The 22,606-nt window shown below is 39.4% G+C and overlaps 1 protein-coding gene across 3 annotated transcripts in view; it reads right to left on the bottom strand.

Moving 5' to 3' along the window:
* Znf608 (zinc finger protein 608) overlaps positions 1–22,606 on the bottom strand; it is a 107,421-nt gene that overhangs the window by 51,314 nt on the left and 33,501 nt on the right. For all 3 annotated transcript variants that reach the window (XM_076855899.1, XM_076855898.1, XM_076855897.1), the window contains exon 2: positions 13,008–13,263. In XM_076855899.1, coding sequence (XP_076712014.1) covers positions 13,008–13,263 — 256 coding nt within the window. The remainder of the gene's footprint in view (positions 1–13,007; positions 13,264–22,606) is intronic.

The raw sequence follows: 22,606 nt of genomic DNA on the forward strand, positions 1-22,606 counted from the left end.
TATTTTGAAATAACTAGTTATATTCATCTACACATACACATAGAGGCTCAAAACCAGGAAAGGCCAATCACTTTAGATTGGAACTAGAAATTTAGATAAAATGCACTCCCCCAAGTCACTTCATTTAGACTGTACCACAGTTTTTCCATAGAATAGTAGGATTAATTATGGGAGACTTCCACATAAATGAGAAAAATGCTAATTAGATGGTGTTTAAGAGCAATATGGAAGATTCCCCAGATGAAAGTGTTTTAATAATAAGACACGGGACTGGTGTGTCATGTGTCATGTCAAGGAAGCAGCCACATTTCTAGCAGGGATTGAAATACTATATAGTGCCTCTATTACACATTGAATCAGAAGGCTTACTTACAAAATAAATATATATGGGTGTATGGGTGTGCCATAGAATTGCTCGATTTTCTATTCAGTTATAAGAAATTATAAATAAGCAAAAAGGATTTTGCCTACCTCATAGCACTTTTTGTCTGCCCCTCCTCTTGGGTCTCCTGACTAGGTTATGTCAGAGCCTGATAAATGCTCTGCAATTGTGCCCAGAAGCCCAATTTTCCCAACTTTCCCTGCTAAGAACAGGTTTTTGAAACCTATGATAAGCATTTTTCCATATTATTTCCCTTTTGCCAGGGAAGTATCAGCCAAACTTATTTGAGAATAGAAAGGTTGTTTGGGAAGGGCAGATGGGAATGCTTTGGTAGATATTTATGTGAAAAAAAAAAAAAAAAAAAAAAAAACTACCTGAATAGTTCTTCCTCCTGCTGAGGGAAGAGAGATTAGGAGTGGAAATAAAAGATGGAAGTAGGTAGAGCTTGGGTATGCCAGGGGAAAATATGTATATGGTTTGACTACATCAACTGACAAATTATGTATTATCAACAAGTTATGGGACACAAAAGGTTTTCCAAAAAAAAAAAAAAAATCTGATCCTTCATCCTCCCTTATTCTGAAGGAACAGAACCCCAAAGACAAATGTTTTCAGAGGCAGAAACACAAGTGGCTCAGAAAAGATGAGTGACAAACTCATCTTTTTTTTTTTTCTCCCCCAGATGTTTGAATTTCTCATATTTAGAAGTATCTTTTAATTTCCTTCATGGGAGGAGAGTCTGTAAAATGTCATTGTAGATACAAGGAGAAGTGAAATCCAAACCTATCATCCAAGGCTCCCCATTGAGACAGAGCCCCAGCATGTCTTCTTTTGGAGAACCCCCTGCACCTTGCTTTCTGTTTCTAAACCATTGTGATGTGTGCTATAAGAGGGACCTCTCACCCTCATTCTGTTAAGTGTAGGAATATGGATATGAACAAGTTATGCATATGACTTTAAAACTCATCTCCTTTTTCATTGAAATGTCAGTGGGTCCAAAGATGGGCAGGGTAAGGCAGGCACTCTGATCCAGTGTAAACTGAAGCAGTTAGGTAAAATGTGTTCCAGCACATGAAAAATGTTTCTTTCCACTCACTCAGCAATTCAGTTTCTTGTAAACTGATACCAGCATAATAATTCCAAGTTCAAAAACAAAACAAAAAAAAAGCACTCCACACACAAAGATATACTAAGCAATACTACTCATATTTATCTAGTGAGTTGAAATCAATGTGTCTACATCCATTGTTAGAGAAATTTAAATTAAGCTTTGGTGTGTCCCTTCTATGGACTATTTCACAGCAAAGAAAAATGCTTCTCAGAAAGTGTTTTATTAGAGAAGTGGTGATGAGCACTGTAATCCCAGCCACTTAGAAGGCTGAGGCAGGAGGATCACAAATTAGAACGCAGCCAGGACAACTTAGCGAGATTCTGTCTCAAAAATAAAAATAAGAAAAGAACTTTCAACGTAGTTCAGTGATAGAGCACTTATCTAGCATGTGTGAGGTCCTGGGTTGGATCTTCAGCATCAGGGAAAAAAAATAGGGCAACTACTTAGGACTAATAAGTTATTATAGCAAGACGCAGGATATAAGGTTAATACACAAAAGTCAATCACTTTCCTATATACAAGTAATGAACACATGGAATTAAACATATACACACACATACACACAATATATTTTACATTAACACCCCCAAAACTGAAATACTTAGGAATAAATGTAGCAAAATATACATAAGATCTATAAAAGGAAAACTACAAAACTCTGATGGAAAAAAAAAAAACATCAAAGAACTAAATAAGCTCAGAGATATTCCATGTTCATGGAAAGACTCAATATCGGCAGGATGTCAGTTTTTCTCAACTTGACCTATAGATTCAATGTAATCTTAATCAAAATCCCTGTCAGTCATTTAATAGATATTGGCAAATTGATTCTAAAGTCTATTTAGATAGGTAAAAAGGAGCCAAAACAGCCAACAAAATATTGAAGAACAGAGTCAGAGAACTAATGCTAACTGACTTTAAGACTTACTTTAAAGCTACAGTAATCAAGACAGAGTGTAACTAGAAGAAGAGACCAATAGATGAAGGGATATTAGAGCCCAGAAACAGACCCATGAAAATAGACTCAACTGATCTTCAACAAAGGAACAAAGGCAAGAGAATGGAAAAAAAGACAATCTTTTTAACCAATAATCTGAAAAAAACTGGTTATGTGTTAAAAGAAAAAGAAAAAAAAATCTAAGCATAAACCTTATATCTTTCAAAAAATACACTCAAAATGGATCACAGACCTAAATTTAAAATGCAAAACTAGAGTATAACACAAAAGCAAATCTAGATGAACTTAGATTTGAGAAAGACTCTTTAGATACAACAGCAGTACAATCCATAAGAGAATTAACATGCTGCACACACTTCATTAAAATTGAATTTTTCTGCTTTGCATAAAAACAGTCAAGAGAATAAAAAGAAAATCCAAGAAATGGGAGAAAATATTTGCAGCACTCATCTGATAAAGAACTGCTATCCAAAAGATCTCTCTTAAAACTCAACAAGAAAATAAACCCTATTGAAAAAAAAAAAAAAAACAGGCCAAAGATTTTACCACTTCACCCAAAAAAGCATACAGGTGACAAATAAACATATGAAAACAGAGACTCCATGTTCTATGCCATTAGGAAAATTCACATTAAAACAAGAAGACATCACCACGCACCTATTAGAACGATGAAGGACCCCTGGTAAAGCCCAGAGCTGAAGAGGAAGTGCAGCAAGAGCAGCTCTCATTCATCACTGGTGGGAAGGCAAAGTGGTGCAGCCCCTTGGAAGACAGTGCCACAGCTTCTCACCAAACTGAACTCTCACCATGGCACCCAGCAATAGCACTCCTCCCCCATATTGACACTCTGTCTGCACAAAAACCTGCATGTGGATGTTTGTATCAGCTTTATTCATAACTGCTGAACTTGGGAGCTACCATGATGTCCTTCAATAGGCAAATGGATAAACTGTGTTCTATCCAGACAGGAGAATATTAGTGCTTCTAAGAAACAAACTACCATCGATGAAAAGACACCAAGAAACTTTAATGCATTTAATGATGTGAAAAAATTCAATAAGACAAGGTTACCCACAGTATGATTCCAATTCTATGGCATTCTAAAAAGGGCAAAACTATTGAACAGAAAAAGGTATCAATGGTTGCCAGAGGTCAAAGGCAGGGAAGGATGAACAGGCAGAGCACAGAGGATATTTAGGGAAGTGAAAATATCTCTGCATGATACTATATAGAATATACCTGTTATCGTATTCTTGTCCAAACCCAGAGATTACACAACACTGAGAGTGAACCCTAATATAAACTAAAGACTTTGGATGAAAATGCTGTGTCAATATAGGTTCATCAAATATAACACATGAACAACTCTGGCTGGGAAAGTAGATGATGGAGGAGGCTATGCATGTGTGGACGCAAGGATTATACAGGCAATTTCTATACCTTCCTTTCAATTTTGCTATGAATCTAAAACATAAAGTCTTTTTAAAAAGGAATGCATCTAATGAATGAGCACAACTATTTTTTAGATTCAAGCAACAAAAGTAGAACTAGTCAAATGGGACTACACAAAACTAAAAAAGCTTTTGCAGAGCACAGGAAACATCAACAAAGTGAAAAGGCAACTTTCAGAATGGAAAAAAATATATTTGCAAGCCTCATATCTGAAAAGAGGTTAATATCCAAAATGTACAAGTAACTCCTTCAAATCTATAGTGGGCCACAGGCTTGAGTAGACATTTCTCCAAAGAAGACATACAAATGACCAAGTATGTGAAAAGATGTTCAACATCACTAACCATCAGGGAAATGCAAATCAAAAGTACAATGGAATGAGTCTTTAGAATATGATGCTAAAGCAGTCAGCTATGCAAGATGACTATGTTCTAGTGACCTGTTGTACAATACTGTATCTATAGTTAGCAATCTTTATTCTAAAGAAAGTGAACTAAGTGGTACTTGAATAGTGAGATTATACATTTTTTTCTTCTACATTTTTATTTTTCTTTCCAAATGTCCTAAAATGGTCATATATTCCTTTTATAATCAGAAAATAGAAACCATATTGAGGATATGCATGACTTAACAGAAAAGGCATGCCAAATATTTGTTTCTCTCCTTTTGTTCTGATTAGCCTAATAGCAACAAGGTTGGGAGCTAAAATACAATAAAATGTAATCCAATTTTATAATGGATTAAAAAAAAAAAAAAACATCAGTGACAAACTAGGTTTCTGGAACTGTTTTTGACTGTCTAGACCAAACTTAATTTAAAAGAAATATACTCCTGACTAGAAAGTTATATTACTCAAATTTAAACAGGTATCAAGAGTATACCACTTTGTTCCATGAATTTATTCAACAGCCAACAAATAAGTACTATGCACTGACTCTGTGCCAGGCACCAGGGATCCAACAGTGAGCAAGACAGATGGGATTTGTGCACTTAAGCAGCTTGCAGCAAAGTGGGGCTGAAAGGGATGGTTGTACACACCAACCCAGCTGAAGCTCATTCTAGAACAACTGCCAAAATCAGATGCTAAAACTATAAAGAAATTTTTATCATTCCATGTTTAAAATAAAAAAAAAAAAATCTAGCTATTACATCACATTTTACTTCTTCTTTCCATACAGCACTTTGAGAAATACACAGGTACTTCTGAGTGGTAGTAGGGAGAAATCCAGAACCCAGGAATAGTGTGAAGAGAGCAAGGGCTTCGAAAGTCCAGCTGCAGTGAGTTCAAATACAGATTCGGCATACTGCCTGTCAAGGTGAATCTCCTTCTATGACTTCACTATTAAAATATGGATAAAGAGGGTTGTTGAGGGGCTGGGGATGTGGCTCAAGTGGTAGCGCGCTCGCCTGGCATGCGTGCGGCCCGGGTTCGATCCTCAGCACCACATACCAACAAAGATGTTGTGTACGCCAAAAACTGAAAAATTAATATTGAAATTCTCTCTCTCTCTCTCTCTCTCTCTCTCAAAATATTTAAAAAAAAAAAAAAGAGGGTTGTTGAGAGCCACAGCCGAAGTGGCCCCAGGAAACTTTCAGACTGCCAGCTGATGATTGGCTCACGGCGGCCCCAGCAACATCTAGCTGATTGGCTCCTCTGCGGTGATGCTCATTGGACTGTTTCCCTGCCCTTTCAGGCCACGGAGCTACTCATTGGGGGACTTTTTTGGCTCCGCCCATGCGAACCAGCCAATCGGCCTCAAGAGCAGAAGGATTGTGGGAGGTAGAGAGGCTGGTGGTTGTGAGAGAGGCTTGTGGGAAGCCGGTGGTGGCAGTTGGGCTCTGAGGGTTTTTCCTGAGGAGCTGTTTTGTTTATCCTGTGTGGTTCTAAAAATAAAGTTCGTTTCTTTTGACAAGTGGCTCCTGAATTGTGCCCAGCCAGACTGCGGCAGAAGGTGAGCTTACTTTGGATTTTATTCTGAGGCATAAAGGAAACCATCTGGTAAGTGTGCCCAGCACAATGCCTGGCACAGATTTAGTGTTCAAACAAATCAATCCTTTGTCTTATCCATAAAATATTACTGTTTAAGCATAAAAGCAAGGAATCAAGGACAAAGATGTAAAATTCAATGAATGGGAGGAGTGCAGTAACTGGCAGGGTACAGGGTTTCTTTGGAGGTGATGAAAACGTTTTGAAATTAATTGTAAATGATGGTTGTTTAACTCTGAATATTCTAAAAACCAATGAATTGTACACTTTAAATGGGTAGATTGTATGTTATGTAAATTATATCTCAATAAAGCTGCTATAAACATTGTGTAAAAAAATCAATGAAATACTCAGATCAATATGCTTAGATGGGCCAACAGCTAATCTTTGCAACTAATGAGACCATTTCCATTTTGCAATCAGAAATATATCTTCAGTTCAAAGTCCCTGTAATGTCAAGACTCTTTCGAGATTTCTGTACCATTCCTTTTTTGCAGGGAAAAAATTAAAAAGCAGATAGGCAATATCACACACTCTCTCTCTCTCTCTCTCTCTCTCTCTCACACTCACACACACACACACACACACACCCTACAAGACAACCTTAATCTTCTTCTACACCCATGTCCTAAGAAAAGCTTACTTTTTAATGTTTTACATTCTGTGTTCACACACAGTAATAAGTTTAATGCTGGGCATTGTGGTACATGCCAGCTATTTGAGAGACTGAGGCAGGAAGATCACAAGTTCAATGTGGTGAGACACTGTCTCAAAACAAATATTTTTAAAAAGGGCTGGGCATATAGTTCAGTGATGCAGCACCTGCCTAGTATGCATAAAGCTCTGGGTTCAATCCACAGTACCACAGGGGTGAAAAAAGTTAGCTATAATATCAACCAACAGAAAGGGCTAATGACATGCCTTTATATGGAGAGTTTGAAAGTTATTGCTGCATCACTTAACACCCAATGTCACCATACCAACATACACACCCCAAATGAACCAGAAACTAAATGTTTGGCCTAAAGTCAGTAAGCTGAATCCTACTTTAGAGCAGCACATTTTTCACACTGGCAAGAGGTAAAGTGACCATGTGTGTTGTTGCTGTGCAGGGAAACACATTCACTCGTGCTACCCAAACTTTGGCCACATCACCTCATTGGGAAAGCACAAAACAAATAGGGTCAGGAGTAAAGCTGAACAAACCAGGAAAACGGCCCAAAGCCCACGAAACCTCTACCATCCTTTTCCTCTCCTTCATTCAATAGGTCTTTACGGTCTACTGAATGCCCACGTGAAGACCCACTCTCCATTTATACTCTCAAAAGCTGGAAACATTTTCATTAATCTTAAAAAAGAAAATACTTCAGTGCATTTTGTTGTTGTGTATTATGTACCCTTAAAGGTTGTATTTTTATTTAAAAAGTGTTTGCTGGCACTGGTGTGCGCCTATAGTCTCAGCTACTTGGGTGGCTGAGGCAAGAGGAACACTTGAGCCCAGGAGTTTGAGGTCAGACTGGGCAGCATGGCAGAAACCCTGTCTTAAGGAAAAAGAGGCAAGGAAGGAAGGAAAGAAATCCACCACTGTGGTCCAGCAAACACGCAGATCTGATTTTCAACGTGGTGTGCCTTTTCCATTGGCAAAGTGGGCAGTAAATGTGCAATTTGGAAGGACATGGCCACCTTTGGGCTGCGCTGCCACCAGTGATATCTCAATCCACTCTCTTATGGACAAACCCCACTGCAAGGTGGCCGGGGAAGGTAAGAGAGAAGTTGATGGCCCATATAATGGGCAGGACTAACTAGTAGTTTTTTCAATCCCTCAAAACCTCTGTGGCATTCTGGTAAGAATCCAGGCTGGACCCCTTTTCCTGTTATCACAGTGATAAAACTATGCTCATCTTAAACAAACTCACCTGTTGAGTGGGGGCTGATTTACCCCCAATTAGCACTTACAGAGAGCACCAACCATTGGCCATCTCAAAGCTCCCCATAGCGTGTGATTATGATCATCACTAATGTGAGGTGTAATGAAATACACAAGTTAACAGTGTTCAACTTACTCCCTTTGTGAGTCAAAGTTGAATTTATAAAATCACAGAGATATAAATAATACCTCGCTCTGAACAATTATTGTACAAACTCCATGCTTAGTTGCTGAAAACACAAAGTCAGCCTGGATTAATGTTTAATCTCTACTCAAGGTAATCAGAATTTTAAAAGAAATGTTTTATTTGAAATAATAAGATTGTAAGTAAATACTGCAGAACAGGAATGACAATACCATATGTTAAATCCATCCTCAATTACATAGTATCATTTGCTTTTTAATAAATTAGTTTAAAAACCCCCTTATACTACACAGTTATGACTTTGGAGATAGAAAAGAAGCAGAAGACTTTTAAGGACATCTCTAGTGGTTCAAAAAGAACCATTTATTTCTCCAGTTAATTACCTTTAAAACATTAATTCCCCAAATCACTTTTCTTTTCTTGAAAGCTGAACACATAGAACACCACGTGAGGAACGTCCTATGAGGTGGCAAACCTTCCTCCTCTCACACCTGGTGCCAAGTCTTCCCATTAAAATCACATTCCCTACCCTAAGTTGCCATCTGAATTTCCATCATCCCCTCTGAAAACTCCCCCTGATTCTCTGAGTTCAATTCTTTCTTTGTTATCTTAACCACTTCCCTTACTAGTATGGGTTTCTAAACTATTTCAAAAATCATGCCGCAGAGACCACACAGAAATGAAACTATTGTGTCTGGCTCACTGGAGAAATCAACAGTAAGGACCATCCCCACCACATTAATAAATTAGAAAGATTGGTATCAATTAGTGATTCAAGATGCCCCTCAAATCCTCTGTGGCATTCACATTTAGGTTCAAGGCTAGACCCTCTTCCACAATGGTCATTAGATAACCAGGCTCATCTGCCACACTTTAGCATCTTGACTGGCACTACCTACTCTGTGGTAAATAAGCAGGTGACCTGACCATTTTATACTTTGGAACGTGAAGCAATAATACATGTGATTTCCTTAACGGGAAACAAATGGTCAAGGAACTTGCAGACAGCTCAGCTTTCCACCTTGACCTGAGACTGTAGTTCTCAACTGTGTCTCAACATTAGAGTGACCTGGGACGGTTCTGATAAAACACCATTGCCAGGTCACCAAACCCACTAGTGAAATGCTGTGGTGGCACCTGGACGTCTGCATGTTTTTAAAGCTCCTCAGGTGATTCAAAGGCACAGTAGTGAGAACCACTGTCCCATAACCTATAGATGTCTGAAGGGTCATCATTAGAAAATGCCAGGTTTCTTTCCCTCACTTCCTTTTCTTCAGTAGCTTTGCCTAATCATTAAGAGACTAGAGGGGATGGGAATGATACTGTCAGAGCAGGGGTAAAAAGACCATCATTAACAATGAACTATAGACTTAGTTGAACCAAGAATATTCTTGGATATGCCCCCCCAAGAAATATGAGTCAATAAAATACAAAAAGACAACACATTCACAAGAGCTAAAAAGCCAAGTTCAACACATATGCATTTATACACACTGCACTATATACCATGCTTTTTTCTTTCTCAAAAAAAAAAATCAAACAAATAATTATACATAGTCATGTGTGTCCCAAATGTCAGGAATGAAATGCTGAGGAAATTCTTTCCAACATCTGTGGGTAATTTTGTACAATACATCATTGCTCCTATGCGTTCACCTTAAAGAAAGATCAGAGTAGAAAAACCAAACATCTAAATGTAGTAATAGTTTTGCTCTCCTATTAAGCATGGTCTGAAACTCACTAATTTTTTCCAGAGGGAACTTCACTAGTAATTCTTTATTTCAGAACACAATTTAGTTCTTACGGACAAGCAGGACTTCATGTACTGGCAATAACAAGGGGGGAGGGGGGGCGTTCAAAGATTGTGAGTAAAAGAACCATCCTCTAGTGAGGAATTCCAAGCACAAGGAACAATTAAGTGTTAAATAGGGATTTCACATTCCAGGCTCATTATTCCCCACCACAGCCAAGAAAACCACGAGAATATTCAACATTCCCCAAAGACTTTCAATATGAACTCTTAAAATTCTAGGACCTTAAAATACATACACATATACAACTTTCACGCACATGAATGCACATAACAAATTAGGTTTGTGCAAAAAACACTACCAGTTATATATGCCCTCAATGTAAAAACACCAGGGAAGGATTTTACCCAGCTCAATCTACAGAACATTAGTCAAAGCACCTGACAGTTTTACAAGAGCTCCACTCGAAGCTTTTTGTTTAGTGAAACTTCATACTACCAAACTATTGTATCTTACTTCTCAATCCCTTTTCCCCAAAAACGTCTTTAAGCTCTGCCAAATAACTGGCTCCAAATGTATTTGTTCTATGTCTGTTTTTCCCAAAAGGGAAAATTTAATGTTCAAGTGGGCTTCATTTTTAAGTTGGTACAAGGCTTTAAATACACTGTACTGAGAAAAGAATGCAAATGGAATGCTCTAGAAAATGGTTGCACATTAAACACACATCTTATATCCCAGGCAGTCACCAAGATGAGCTCTTAAATTCTATGGAGGTCATAAGTTTAGTTTTATTCAGCAAAAATTTCTCTGTTAACATCTCCAGCTCCTTATTATCATCATGGAAAACATCCACACATCCCCAAATCCTGGAAAATGTGGGTCAGTAAAGAGAAATTGAGAGCTGCCCAAGGTTCTGCTACGTACGGTGCCTGAAAGCCCTCTGAGGCTGGGTCCACCATATGAATGAACAAAAGACATCCACAGAGACAGACAGAAGACAGCATATAAAAGCAGGTACATCAGAATCAGCAGACTGACTTTTCAGAGGACAGTATGGAATGGTGAGGCTTTACATATATCATTATCAAATAATAGTAATCATACCTCGGCTCTTCAAACATATGACTAGAGTATCAGAATTATGCTTCAACTCACGCACTGCTACAGTTTTAAAGACAGATTGTATTTTTCTAAATAATCCTATCTTTTATTAGAGGTTAAGGTTAAAAGTTGAAACTAAACAGACTTCTAAGCAAACTAAAAAACAACCCAAGCTGTCCCAAAAAGTTTGTGGCTAATTTTACAACATCACCCAGTGAGGTCACACTGCAGGAACTCAGTCCTAGCCCACAGTTAAATAAATAAAATCATGACAAGCACTGAACTGATGAGCCTAAGTCACTGCTAAGAAATGAGGAGACAGCACTTCACTCCAGTGAGCAATTATCCAGGTACAAGAAAAGCTGACTTCAAGTGTACGGAAGTTAACTCCTGACTCCTTCCAAATCTTTTTTGAGTCCCTGAAAAAGCTGCACCTAATTAACTATGATCTTACTAATGTCCCAACTCCTTTTCTATACTTTTCACACTGAAGAATTCTTCTGAAACCCTTTCCCACCACTTCTGCTGCAGGGAAAAATCCAAGGGAAAGCAAAACTGTGCACAACCCAAGGGAAGGTGACCAGACAGAAGCTTGCCCTGGCACTGGGGGGGAGGGGTGCCTAAATAGACAAACAAGCTAAGAACAATTTAATTCTGGCTCCTCTTACCATCAATTCCTCCCAATGTGGTTTCACAGTATTGTTTTAAATTGGTTCCCAGAATGTCTAAAAAACCCCAATTAAAAATATAATGAGGGAGAAGATGAAAAACCCCAAAATTTCTAAAGCCAAAAGTAAATTTTAACCATCACTTCCATGTAAGCAAACAAGAAAGCACACCATAGCTACTATTTTCATTTCCTTTTCTTGTGTAATTAAGTCTTTTTCTCTCTTTCTGGCACTGTCCACACAATTTTTTTTATCTAATTATGAAACATATCATACAATAGTAATGTAATAAGTAGAATTCAAAGCCTTATCGAAAAATTTTTGTTTTTTCTATCTTGAAACAGCTTGAGCTACTTCAGCAATTACTTCCCCCACCTACTCCCCACTCCCACCCACTCAGTCTCTTTCACATATATTCTATCTTCTCCCTTTGAATATTGGCCCTCAAATTTTTTGCCTTGATTTGGGGGAACCTAATGAATGATTTTAAGTCTCAGATACTCCTTGTTACTCTCATCTCGATCTTTACTCTTACAAATGACAGTGATTCGCAACTGCCAACCCCTTTAAACTTGACCAGTTTATCTTAAATGGGGAAAAAAAGTGCCCCCGGTTCTTCATTTTCCTTTGTTCCCTTTGGTGTACTCTGGGATGTACTTCTTCCTTAAACTCCTCTACCTATTCTGAAGGAATCAGGGTGGCTTCTCAATCCTTGGCAATTGGTTTTTAGTATTTGTTGGCACAAATACTAAAATGACACAAGCCATCTGAAACATCCTGTACCTGATGACCATGTGCTATGAGACGTGGCCAACTCTAATGTGGATCCACTACCAGTGTGGCACATGCTCTGATTTATACTTCCAATAGCAATGACAGATCAATCCATTTCTCTTGTACCTTGTTTCCCTCATGACTAATGGACTGCACTTGCCAAATGGCTTACTGAGTTAAGGGGCAGGAAAGGTCTCATGTCTCTGGCCACAGAAGAAATGACTGGCTCAACTAGGGTGTAAACCTTTGACCTTGGCTCCATTAGCTCTGAGCACCAACCAGCCACAACCACATCATGACAATGGTCCTCACTAGGTACAAGAACCTTTGCTCCATCCAGAAGGTAAACATAAGCCTCCATATCACAAAAGCAATCACATCAAGACAGACAGATTGTCTGACACACCAAGACTAAAATGAACATGACATCTATCGCCCTTCCTAATTTCCACAATACCTTTTAGGGGAATACCTTTTAGGGTTACCCCGACCCTGCTTCTTACAGTTCTTCCCTATTAGCACTTAAAGTGGAGAATCACTTTTAGGGGCACCAACTCATCCTGAAGGTAAAAGCATCCATGAACAAGAAGACAAACACAGTTCTTAGGTCAACAAAATTTCAGAGAGCCTTAAAAGCCTCTTTTCTCTCCTCTCTCAATACCACAAAACAAATTCCCCTCACAGATGGACAGAAACACAACAACACAGGGTAGAGGGCATAGGGAAATAAAGAAAAATAAATTGTATTTACCTTCTTCTGTTTCATGCCACACGATCCCTTCCAAATTCACACTGGTCCCAGGTTCACAGGGCCCCAGACACTCTGGCTCTGTCACTACTCCAACTTCACACGTATTGACACCCACGGAACGAGTCCGAACCAAAAGCTGTTCAACTGGTGCTGCAATATTGGATGAGGATGGGGGAAAGTAGGAGGGTAGAATCTGAGGCGTGAGACTGCTGGAAATCGGTGGCGGTGGTGCTGGCACTGTGAACAGGGGGTCAACCTGAAAGACAGACAGGCTTACTGCAGAGGCGCTGCATTCCCGAGTTCTTTTTAATGCAATCTGTTTACATCGCTTCTAGAATACATCATCATTCCAAATTCCATTTGCAATTATAATCTGCTTTGAGTGTTTTAATGATGCCAAAATATGAAGTAGAATAGAAATGATTATTGTATTTTTTCATGCCAAACAAGGTAAATGTAAGAGCACTAGCTTCCTGAATTACAGCCAGGCCTTCGATGTTCTAAATTCACCAATGAAAAACCTGTTTAGTCTCAGTAGATGTGAATGAAAAATGTGTTGCAAAATTAAGACTATTTCCTACTTGTACTGAAATCTTATTTTCAAAATTATATGCTTTTCCAAATGATAAACTCCAATAAATACCAATAAACAATAAGGCCTACATTATTGGACATTTAAGTACAGGAGATGGACCAAAATTGTTTTCAAAGTACTTTATAAACCATAATGAATTAAATCACCACTAAAATATATTAACTTACTCTGCTGAATATATAAAATATATAAACTTGATTACACACACTGAAACACATAAACTGGATATTATTAGCATGTATTAAACATCAACTCCTAATTAAGTGTTCTATTGCAAAGTTGAGCAGAATTCATAAAAGAGAAGAAATAAATGTGTGTGCTCAACTTCAACAGAACATTAGTTCTTCCAGTGCACAAATCCTTTAGTGATTCCACCTGTCAAGATCCCTGATGAATTTAACCAAAGCCCAGCAGCCCTCTTTCTCGATACAGGAAATAGAAATGACAGTCAAGTACAAGATCTTCTGGTGCAAAGATATCTCTTTTGCACCCCCATCCCCAGGAGGTCAGCAAAGGAGTAAGTCTAGAAGTCTGGCATGATGAATCAAAGCCTATGCATATACTAAACAGGCAGATCATCAACCAACCTATTCCTTCTTTTGACCCATTTACAAACTTGGAGCTATTTCAGAATAGCTTTGACCCTGGTGACAGGTTACTGGTTGTGGGAAAAGCTACACAAAACACACCTGTACTAGGACTCCAGATTAATCCTATGTCCTGATGCTGCCCATAGATACGACCTGCATATAAAGGATGACACCTTGCATGCATTATCAGTTGGGCTAACAAATCATGCATGTTTAAAAGGACACATAGAAGGTTGTTCTGGTAAAAATGCTATCTTATCTGTTGTTCAGATATATCCCTAGTTACCCTCTGTAGTAACTTGGCTACAGATGTAATATCACAGTCTTTGTTGCTTAAAAAAAGCAATAAAGCAAAACAAAAAGAATATATTCCAAGAGAGTCAGATAAGGAAGTGTGCTCCTAAGTTAAACAGCTGAAGCAGTCAGCTGTGTGGGCTCCTTGTTCAAATGCCTGTAGGAACTACTTCTGCAGTTTGCATTTCACTAAAATGATAAACTGACGTTCACTTGCCTGAGTGATCCAAGCCGAAATAGAACAGCCCTTCACCCATCTGCATGTTAAAGAAACTTAATTTCCTGCTCTCAAAGCTGTCATAAAACTTCTTTTGCTACATGCATTTTATTGTTCTATATTCTTAATCACAGAGTCCAAGAAAGAAAAGCATTTTGCAGTCTCAAACCCCAGATATGATGATTTATGATTTGGGGCAAATGCAGCTTAATGTGGATCAAAGTTCGCACTGATAGTTCCTATTTTTAAATGGGACTGACAAATGAAGAGAGAGGTTCTGAGGCAGGAAACATAAGCAAAGGGGAAAAAAACACATCCAATGTTACCTTGTAGTCTTTATTACAACTAAAAAAAAAAAGTGTGGAATTAGAATCATTTTTCAGAATTTAAAAAAAGTAAGAAAATTATAATCAGTTCTACTGGCTCCCAAAAACGTCATAATTTGTACAGTTCATTGTAAACTGGCTATAATTTGACACTATGCATATAAACTCTAAGGACAAAATGGAACAATATTCTGAAAGTGTTCTTTACATGGCCTGATTCGGAGCCTCCATTAATACCAAGATAACAAATAGAACTAGAGATGAATATGCAAGAAAATGGAATAAAATTAAAAAGAGGTCTTAAGACAGCATCGGCTCCTTGATTTTGGAGATGAAAACACAATGGGGCAATGCATGCTACAGAAGTTAAGAGGGCAGGACAAGTTGACTCTAGGATTTTGGCCTCCACTCTGATACTAATTAGCTTGTGACCTTGGAGAGTCCCTTAACACCTCTGAGGCCCATTTTCCTCAACCAGAAAATGTATTCCTCAACCTTCTGAAGTTGGTAATAAATCCTATCACAACAGTTTCTAGACTAAATCCCTATGTTTATTTGGATATGAATACACCTCCATACTATTCATGATATTTATATAATTTCAAAGATCTAATTTTCTCCTTTAAAATTTTCCTCTTCCTCTTCTTTGACTTCATGCATGCTAAGAACAAGCTCTACCCCAACCCAAAGATCAGATTTCTGAAGAATCTGGTTGGCTTGAGGGTAGAGCCATGGTATCCTATATGCCTACAAATAAAATAACTGCTTACTATCACTATGCAATCCAAATGTTGGTGATATTATAGATGGAAAATTGGAACCCCGTCCAACATGTTTCAAAATGACAATACTAAGGTTCAGAGATGCTGAACTATAAATATGAATATCCTACATGATAATATTCTAAAACTCTCAAACCTGATAGGTAATAATCTTATAGGTTCAAATATTTTATTTATCCAAGTGAATTTCTCTTAGTTTCTCTCCTGTACTGGCTTTCCTTATGGTAGCTCAAATATACCACTGAGCAAAGGCATTGGATGGGCACCTCTGGTACCTCCTGAGAAGAGGAAATGTAACCCCACCTTCTCCCCGCAGCAAGCCCCTTCTCTTCTTCCTAGGGAGGGAGTGGAGTACAAAGACCACCCATGTGGTCTATGGCAGGCCCCTCTTCTCTAGAGGTCACCAATGGAAAAGAGGTTTGGAGGTGGAGAATTAGAGCTACTACTGGAGTGTTTTATTTGGCAAGTATGCTTTAAAGGTTTGTTTTGTGCATTTGGGTACTGGGGATCAAACCCAGGGACATTTATCAATGAGCTACAATTCCCAACCCTTATAGCTCCCAGGCCTATTTATCTTTTATTTTGAGACAGGGTCTTTTTAGGTTGCTAAGGCTGGACTCAGACTTGTGATCCTTCTGCCTTAGCCTTCCAAATCGCTGGAATAACAGGCATGCTCCATCGTGCCTAGCCAGGTTTGCTACTTTTAAAAATGCTCCAATTTTTTTGCCAGTATTTGAAACATTAGAGAGGGGTCTGAATTTTCATTATATCTTAAAATTAAATTGGATAATGTGCTTTGCTGGGCCATTCCCCGTGGCATCAGTACCAGGGCTGAACTTCAGCCTTCCCATGGACTTGCTCAGCACAGGCAGCTTGAGTTTGTGCTTCCAGCCTTTCCCTGAGACAGTCACAGAATGTTCCACCAAGAAGATCACCAAGACCAATCTACCCAGCGAGAAAACTGCAGTCCCTATTGTGTAAGGGCAATCAGCCACACTAGTGACAGCTGGAATGTGCACAGAAGAATAGCATACTATGAGCAGAAAATTTACAACAGTTCAGTATACACTGGGAGACAAAGAGGCATGAGAGGAAAATAATTCAAAGAATGTGGCCAATTCTTTCTTCCAGGTAATGCCCCCAGTGGAAGATGCTCCCACAAAAAGGTTTCAGTTCTCAGATATTTCTCAAGGTGTCACCCACCAACCTGCATCTACTATATGTGGTATTATATGTAAAGCAGAATTTTAAAGGATGCTCCATAGTTATTTTTGTCTTTTACGAAAGAGCAACCTGACTGCACCCTGACTTTTCAGGTCACTGGTCCATGAACTGAACCACAATCTCTTCAAACAATGAAGATCGTTAAGGCAGAGGGTAGCAACAATTTCCACAGGACACCACCCTGACAGAAGGCAGCCTGGTAGGTGGAAACTTGGGATTCAAATCCTGGCCCTATCTATGCTTGCTATGTGGGACCCTGAGTAAGTTACTAGACTTGGTGTCTGCATCTAAGAAATGGGAATGATAATAACAGTTACCCTCACTGGGTTGCAGCAAAGACTTAATGAGATAATTCATGCAAAGTGAATGCTCAGCGCAGTGCATAGCTCAGTAAACACTGGCTTAAAAAAAAAAAAAAAAAAAAGTCCCTGGTCTGATATTACAGTTCCATAACCCTGCACACAACCTTACAAAGCTCTTTTTATATCCTACTATATTTAACATAAATCTATAATCCCCTCCAAATGCATGGTTAAGTGCGGTTAAAGTGTGTTAAAAGTACAAGAAAAAGGGGCTTAACCCAGAGAAGCTCAGCCTGGGGAAATATTGCTTCTTTCATACACTGGCATCTGGCAGCAGTTGACTGGCTTAATCCACCCCCATTTTATAGTTTTACAGCAATGATGCGATTGCCACAGAGGTACCGAAGAGTTCTAAACTACTACAAAAATCTCCTTCTACTAATCTGTAACTGCACCTCTTTTCAAGCACTGCCAACCCCAAAATTTATTCCTGCTTACCTAAACTCAATCACATATCCACCCAATAGACAATTATGGCACACGTGCTGTGTGCCAAGCACCACAGAACTTGCTAGAATGAGCTGGCCAAACCAACCAGGTCTCTACCTTCATGACTAACTGCTGAGTGAGCAAGACTGTCACACTAACCAAATCATCACATAAATAGATGAAAATTATAGCTGTATTGTAGAATCACATCCACGGGACTGTCCTTGGTCGCCTGAGTGCAAAAAGCAGGGCACTGGTAAAAGACAGTGGACATGAGTCTTGAGTTGAAATCCCACCCTAACTATTAGCTGTGTCACCTCAGCAAGCCACCTGATCTCTCAGAGCCTCTGTCTTCATTGACAAAAATGGAGAGAGCATCTACCTATGTGACTACAATGTGAGATCCCACAAATAACCTTAGCTCAGTGCCTGGTACAGTGCAGCATTCAATAAACAGGATCTACTGTATTGTAAATGTTATTATCATTATTACAAATATATTTGAAACCTGAACTGAAAAAAAAAAAATCAAACAGATCAGTGGTATGGTTCAAAAGAGGAGGTTATGGGGCTGGGGTGTGGCTCAGTGGCAGAGCGCTTTGCCTAGCATATGTGAGGCACAGGGTTCAATACTCAGCACCACATATAAATAAATAAAATAAAGGTATTATGTGCATCTACAACCAAAAATATTTTTTAAAAAATCTGGTAGAACAAAGTACAATTAAAAACGAGAAAGGAGGTTATGAATATCTTCCTGGAGGAGAAATCCTAATATAGTTCTAATCAGATATTCCTCATTTAAAAGTCAGTGCAGCATTATTGATCAAATAATAATAATAACTACAATAAGAGATCAGAATAAAGAACTGGCCAGTTTTAGCTACGTTTTTTTTTGTCTGACCTCTTTTCTGTCATCTTGATGGGACACTGATGTAACCCATTAGAGCCCAAAAGAGGAAAGCAGGAAAGCAGTCATCTCCAGTAGAAAAGGAAAAAAAAAAAAAAAAAGACCCATAAGTCTAACAGCTGGTGGTGGCAGCCTGTCAAACTGAGGAAAGTTAATGTCAAGAACAGACGCGCGGCAGTCTCTCACTGTTATTTTTGCATGATTATTCCCAGGTGTTGGAGCACGCTGAGCAGTAGCCTGGCTATTTATCACGCCAGAGAGTCTAAGAGCATGGGAGGGGGGAGCAGGGAGGACAGAGGGAGGTGGGGAAGAAAAGGTTATTTACACAGATAGCGGCACTTAGTGTGTGCAATCAGAGGGCTGGGGGGTGGGGGCGGAAATCTGCAGAGGTCCCGGCAATATTTTCTCTGTTCACCTTATTTCAAGGGCTTCCTGAGTGCTGATGAACAAGTATGGCTCCAAAGCTGGAGTGCTGGTGGTGGCAGGTTTTCATCACTCGAGCATTTGACAGTGTCAGCCAGAGATGGTTTTCAGTACCAGCAAACTGACAGCAAATGAGGAGGGGTCTCCAGGGCAGGGCTAGGGAGTGTTCCAGTGGGCATTCCTGCTCCACCTGGATGCAACAACGGACATTCAGGTGGCTCTATGGCATGAGACACAGAGTGCTCCTAGGCAGAGGGAGAAGATGGAGTCCAGCATTGCAGACAGGCAAGCCTCCTAAATGCAGAGTGATTCCCTGCCTTGGCCAGGTCAGGGCCGAACCCTGCAGGAGGGAGCTGGCCCCGGGTTTCTGCCATCTGTTGCCACAAATCTCCAAACCCATCCTACTATTAACCCCTCAATCCTGGTATTCCCAGATTGTCAACAACCAGAGGGGGAAAGGTGTTTTATTTTGCTCACAGTTAATATTTTTACATTCTATGTGCATGTTGAGTTATGATTACTTAACGTTCATATTTTCTCCATATCCTGGTATTTGGCTATTTTATGAGTTGCCCACAGTCATCTCTTAATTTAAAAAGCATTAGAGACTGCACTACAGTAGAAGTCACTACTCTTGAGAGGTAACCAGTGCCAGAGTTGTATTTGGCATCCGCCTGACATCACTGCTTCATCAACAAAGCAGGGGAGGCTTAAAAAACTCTTTGCAAGTTAATCAAACCTGAATTTCCACCCGATAGACAAACCTGAAACCGCTATATCTGTGGTCATTCCTAATCCTGCCTTTCCTAAACATGATACAGACTTTTCAGAACCATGATCAGGGCAATTTATGCTTCATAGTCTGTTGCACAAACAACATGGTGAAATTCTCACTAAGGGTCTAAGGCACCAGAACTCCATCTCCTTTAACTCCCCATCATACCAATTTTACAGAGGCAGAAACTAAAGATCTAACAGTATGTGCCACTTATCTGAGGAACTGAAACTTAAGGCTAAACCTTCCTGGTTTCAAAGTCCACAGCCTTTCTTGTAAAAATAGTAGTAACAACACTGGCAGTAGCTACTATTTTACAAATATAACATAGAAGGATTATGCTAGGTGTGGTGGTGCACACCTGTAATCCAGCAACTCCAGAGGCTGAGGCAGGAGGATCTCAAGTTCACAGCTAGTCTCACCAATTTAGCCAGACCCTCAGCAACGTAGCAAGGCCTCGTCCCACAATTAAAAAAAAAAAGGAGAGAGAGAGAGACTGGGAATGTCGTTCAGTGGTAAAATCACCCTGGATTCAATTCTAGTACCAAAACAAACAAAACAAAACAAAACAAAAACCATCAAGGGATTTTTTTAACTGTTTTAACACTTAGAATTGTAAGCAGGATTATACTCTGCATTGTGCCATTCTATCTTCACAAGATGGTGAAGAAAAGTATCTTACAGATGAAGTAAAGGACACTTGGGAAAAGTTAAGTAACTAGAAAGATGACTGAGGATGCGTTGGCTGAGTCAGATTTTGGGTCTGCACAGTCTAATATCAAAAGTAAACTCTACTGAATGTAAAATATAACATGATGTGGAAATGAAACCTTCTCCAAAGGTAATTTCCTACCCTCTTCCGTACGCTGGAAGCCATACTCCTGAATCCATGTTCTTTGCCCCCAGTTTGAAACAGTTCATCTCAAGGCTTCCCAGCAAATACTGCATTCCCTTTGGAAACCTCCTTCTAAAGCCCCACTAAAACCAAAGCTCAGGTTTGGTTTTGTTGTTGCTATTGTTTTAAACTCGTCCAATTCTAAAAGCTACAACTACATATATTACGTGGGAATTACATCACTATTTTCATTTTTGCACTACTTGCTGTGAAAACCAACTTTGCCCTAAATAGCAAGTCACCACAGTCTTAATGAATAAAGTGTGGTTCAGTCTTAGCAACCGACCTGCTGGGATGGGCCAGGGCACAGCCAGGGTTGTGGCCTCACAGGGTCAAGATGGATGCTTCCATTTCTAGCCAGAACCTAAATTCAACAATCCAGCTCCTCATGGTGCTGTGGTGGGGAGGGTGTCACCAACTATTGGTGGTAACCCCAGAGATGTCTCTGTGTACAAGTCACAAAGCAGAGACTCACATGGCCAGCCACATGTGTCAAATATGCTCTGAACAACAGTGACTATTTTTAACTTCATCCTCTAGCCTTGACAGTTTTCAAAGTACAACAGAAGGTACTGAGCACCTAAGACCAAGCATAATTAAATGACTCCATTCAATGCCTTGGTTTTTTGTTGTTGTTGTTGTTGTTTTGAAGCCAAACTAAACCTCCCCTTAAAGACCCATAATGAGTTGAGTTCGCTGCAAAGTGACAATGGTAGAGGTGGAGCAGATGCAGGGCCAGGGACCTTGAAGACTTTTCCACCAGGGCACATCAGTTGTCACATACTTAGCCTCATTTGTGTTCTCTGAAAGAATCCCATCCCATTGCTGAGCCACAGATACTTAATCTGTCTGAAAGTGCCGCTGACATCTTTCACTGCTCAGAGAGCTGGGTGTGCTTTAAATAGTAGCAGTAAATGATCAGTGTTTTCATATCTTGTTCAAAAGCATTCTCTGATTTCCTCTCATCCTGTTTCCAAAGACACTTAAAACATGAAAATAAGCTACAAAGAAACGGGACCATCATAAAGGTGCGAGAAAAGCCTGTGTTCTTGGATTAATCCTTTTCATATAAGTCCCTTTGTACAAAGCTGAATTCCTGAAAAGTTTCATACAAATTCCATGTCTATCAATTAGATCTCATTCCTGGGCCCTTAAGAGAAAGAGAGCTCTATGGTAAACTCTGGGTATTGCTTAAGGGGCATGCACCTACATTAGTCCATCAATTTCCAATTCTGTGGACAATGCATGTTCCTTAGTAGACACTGGCCATTGATAAATGTAGTGCCTGTCTTTGCAGGGTTCCTAACTTCTCCTTGAAGTCACTTTGAAATTGGGGAAAGTCCGAAGGTACCTGACCCTCACCTTCCTGGATACAAACAAGATTTAAAGAGAGGAAGAAGGCAGGGACCAGGAAGGAAAGAGATCTGTTGAGGGATAATCCCCTTCTTCCTATTCCCCTCAATTAACAGCAATTCTTTACATTATATTAAGAAATCTCACTTGAAATTACAGCTAAATTTTTAGACATTTGAATGATAAACCCGACACATGCTGCCATGACAAATTAAATGACGAGGGTGTGTCTGAGTCACACAGTGTGGGAACTAAGGCAGTGTTTTGGAAAGAGTCAAAACCTGCTTTTCTAAAGTATCATGAATCAGCTACAGAAGGGACAATTTTGACTCCCTGACCAGGATACTATCTTGGTACTACATTCCTCCCTGCAAAATAGCAGCATTGCTCACAAAAATTCAACACTGTCTGAAAGGCTCAGTAT

Source organism: Callospermophilus lateralis, chromosome 5 (genome assembly GCF_048772815.1).
Source record: "Callospermophilus lateralis isolate mCalLat2 chromosome 5, mCalLat2.hap1, whole genome shotgun sequence".
NCBI classification, from domain to species: Eukaryota; Metazoa; Chordata; class Mammalia; order Rodentia; family Sciuridae; genus Callospermophilus; species Callospermophilus lateralis.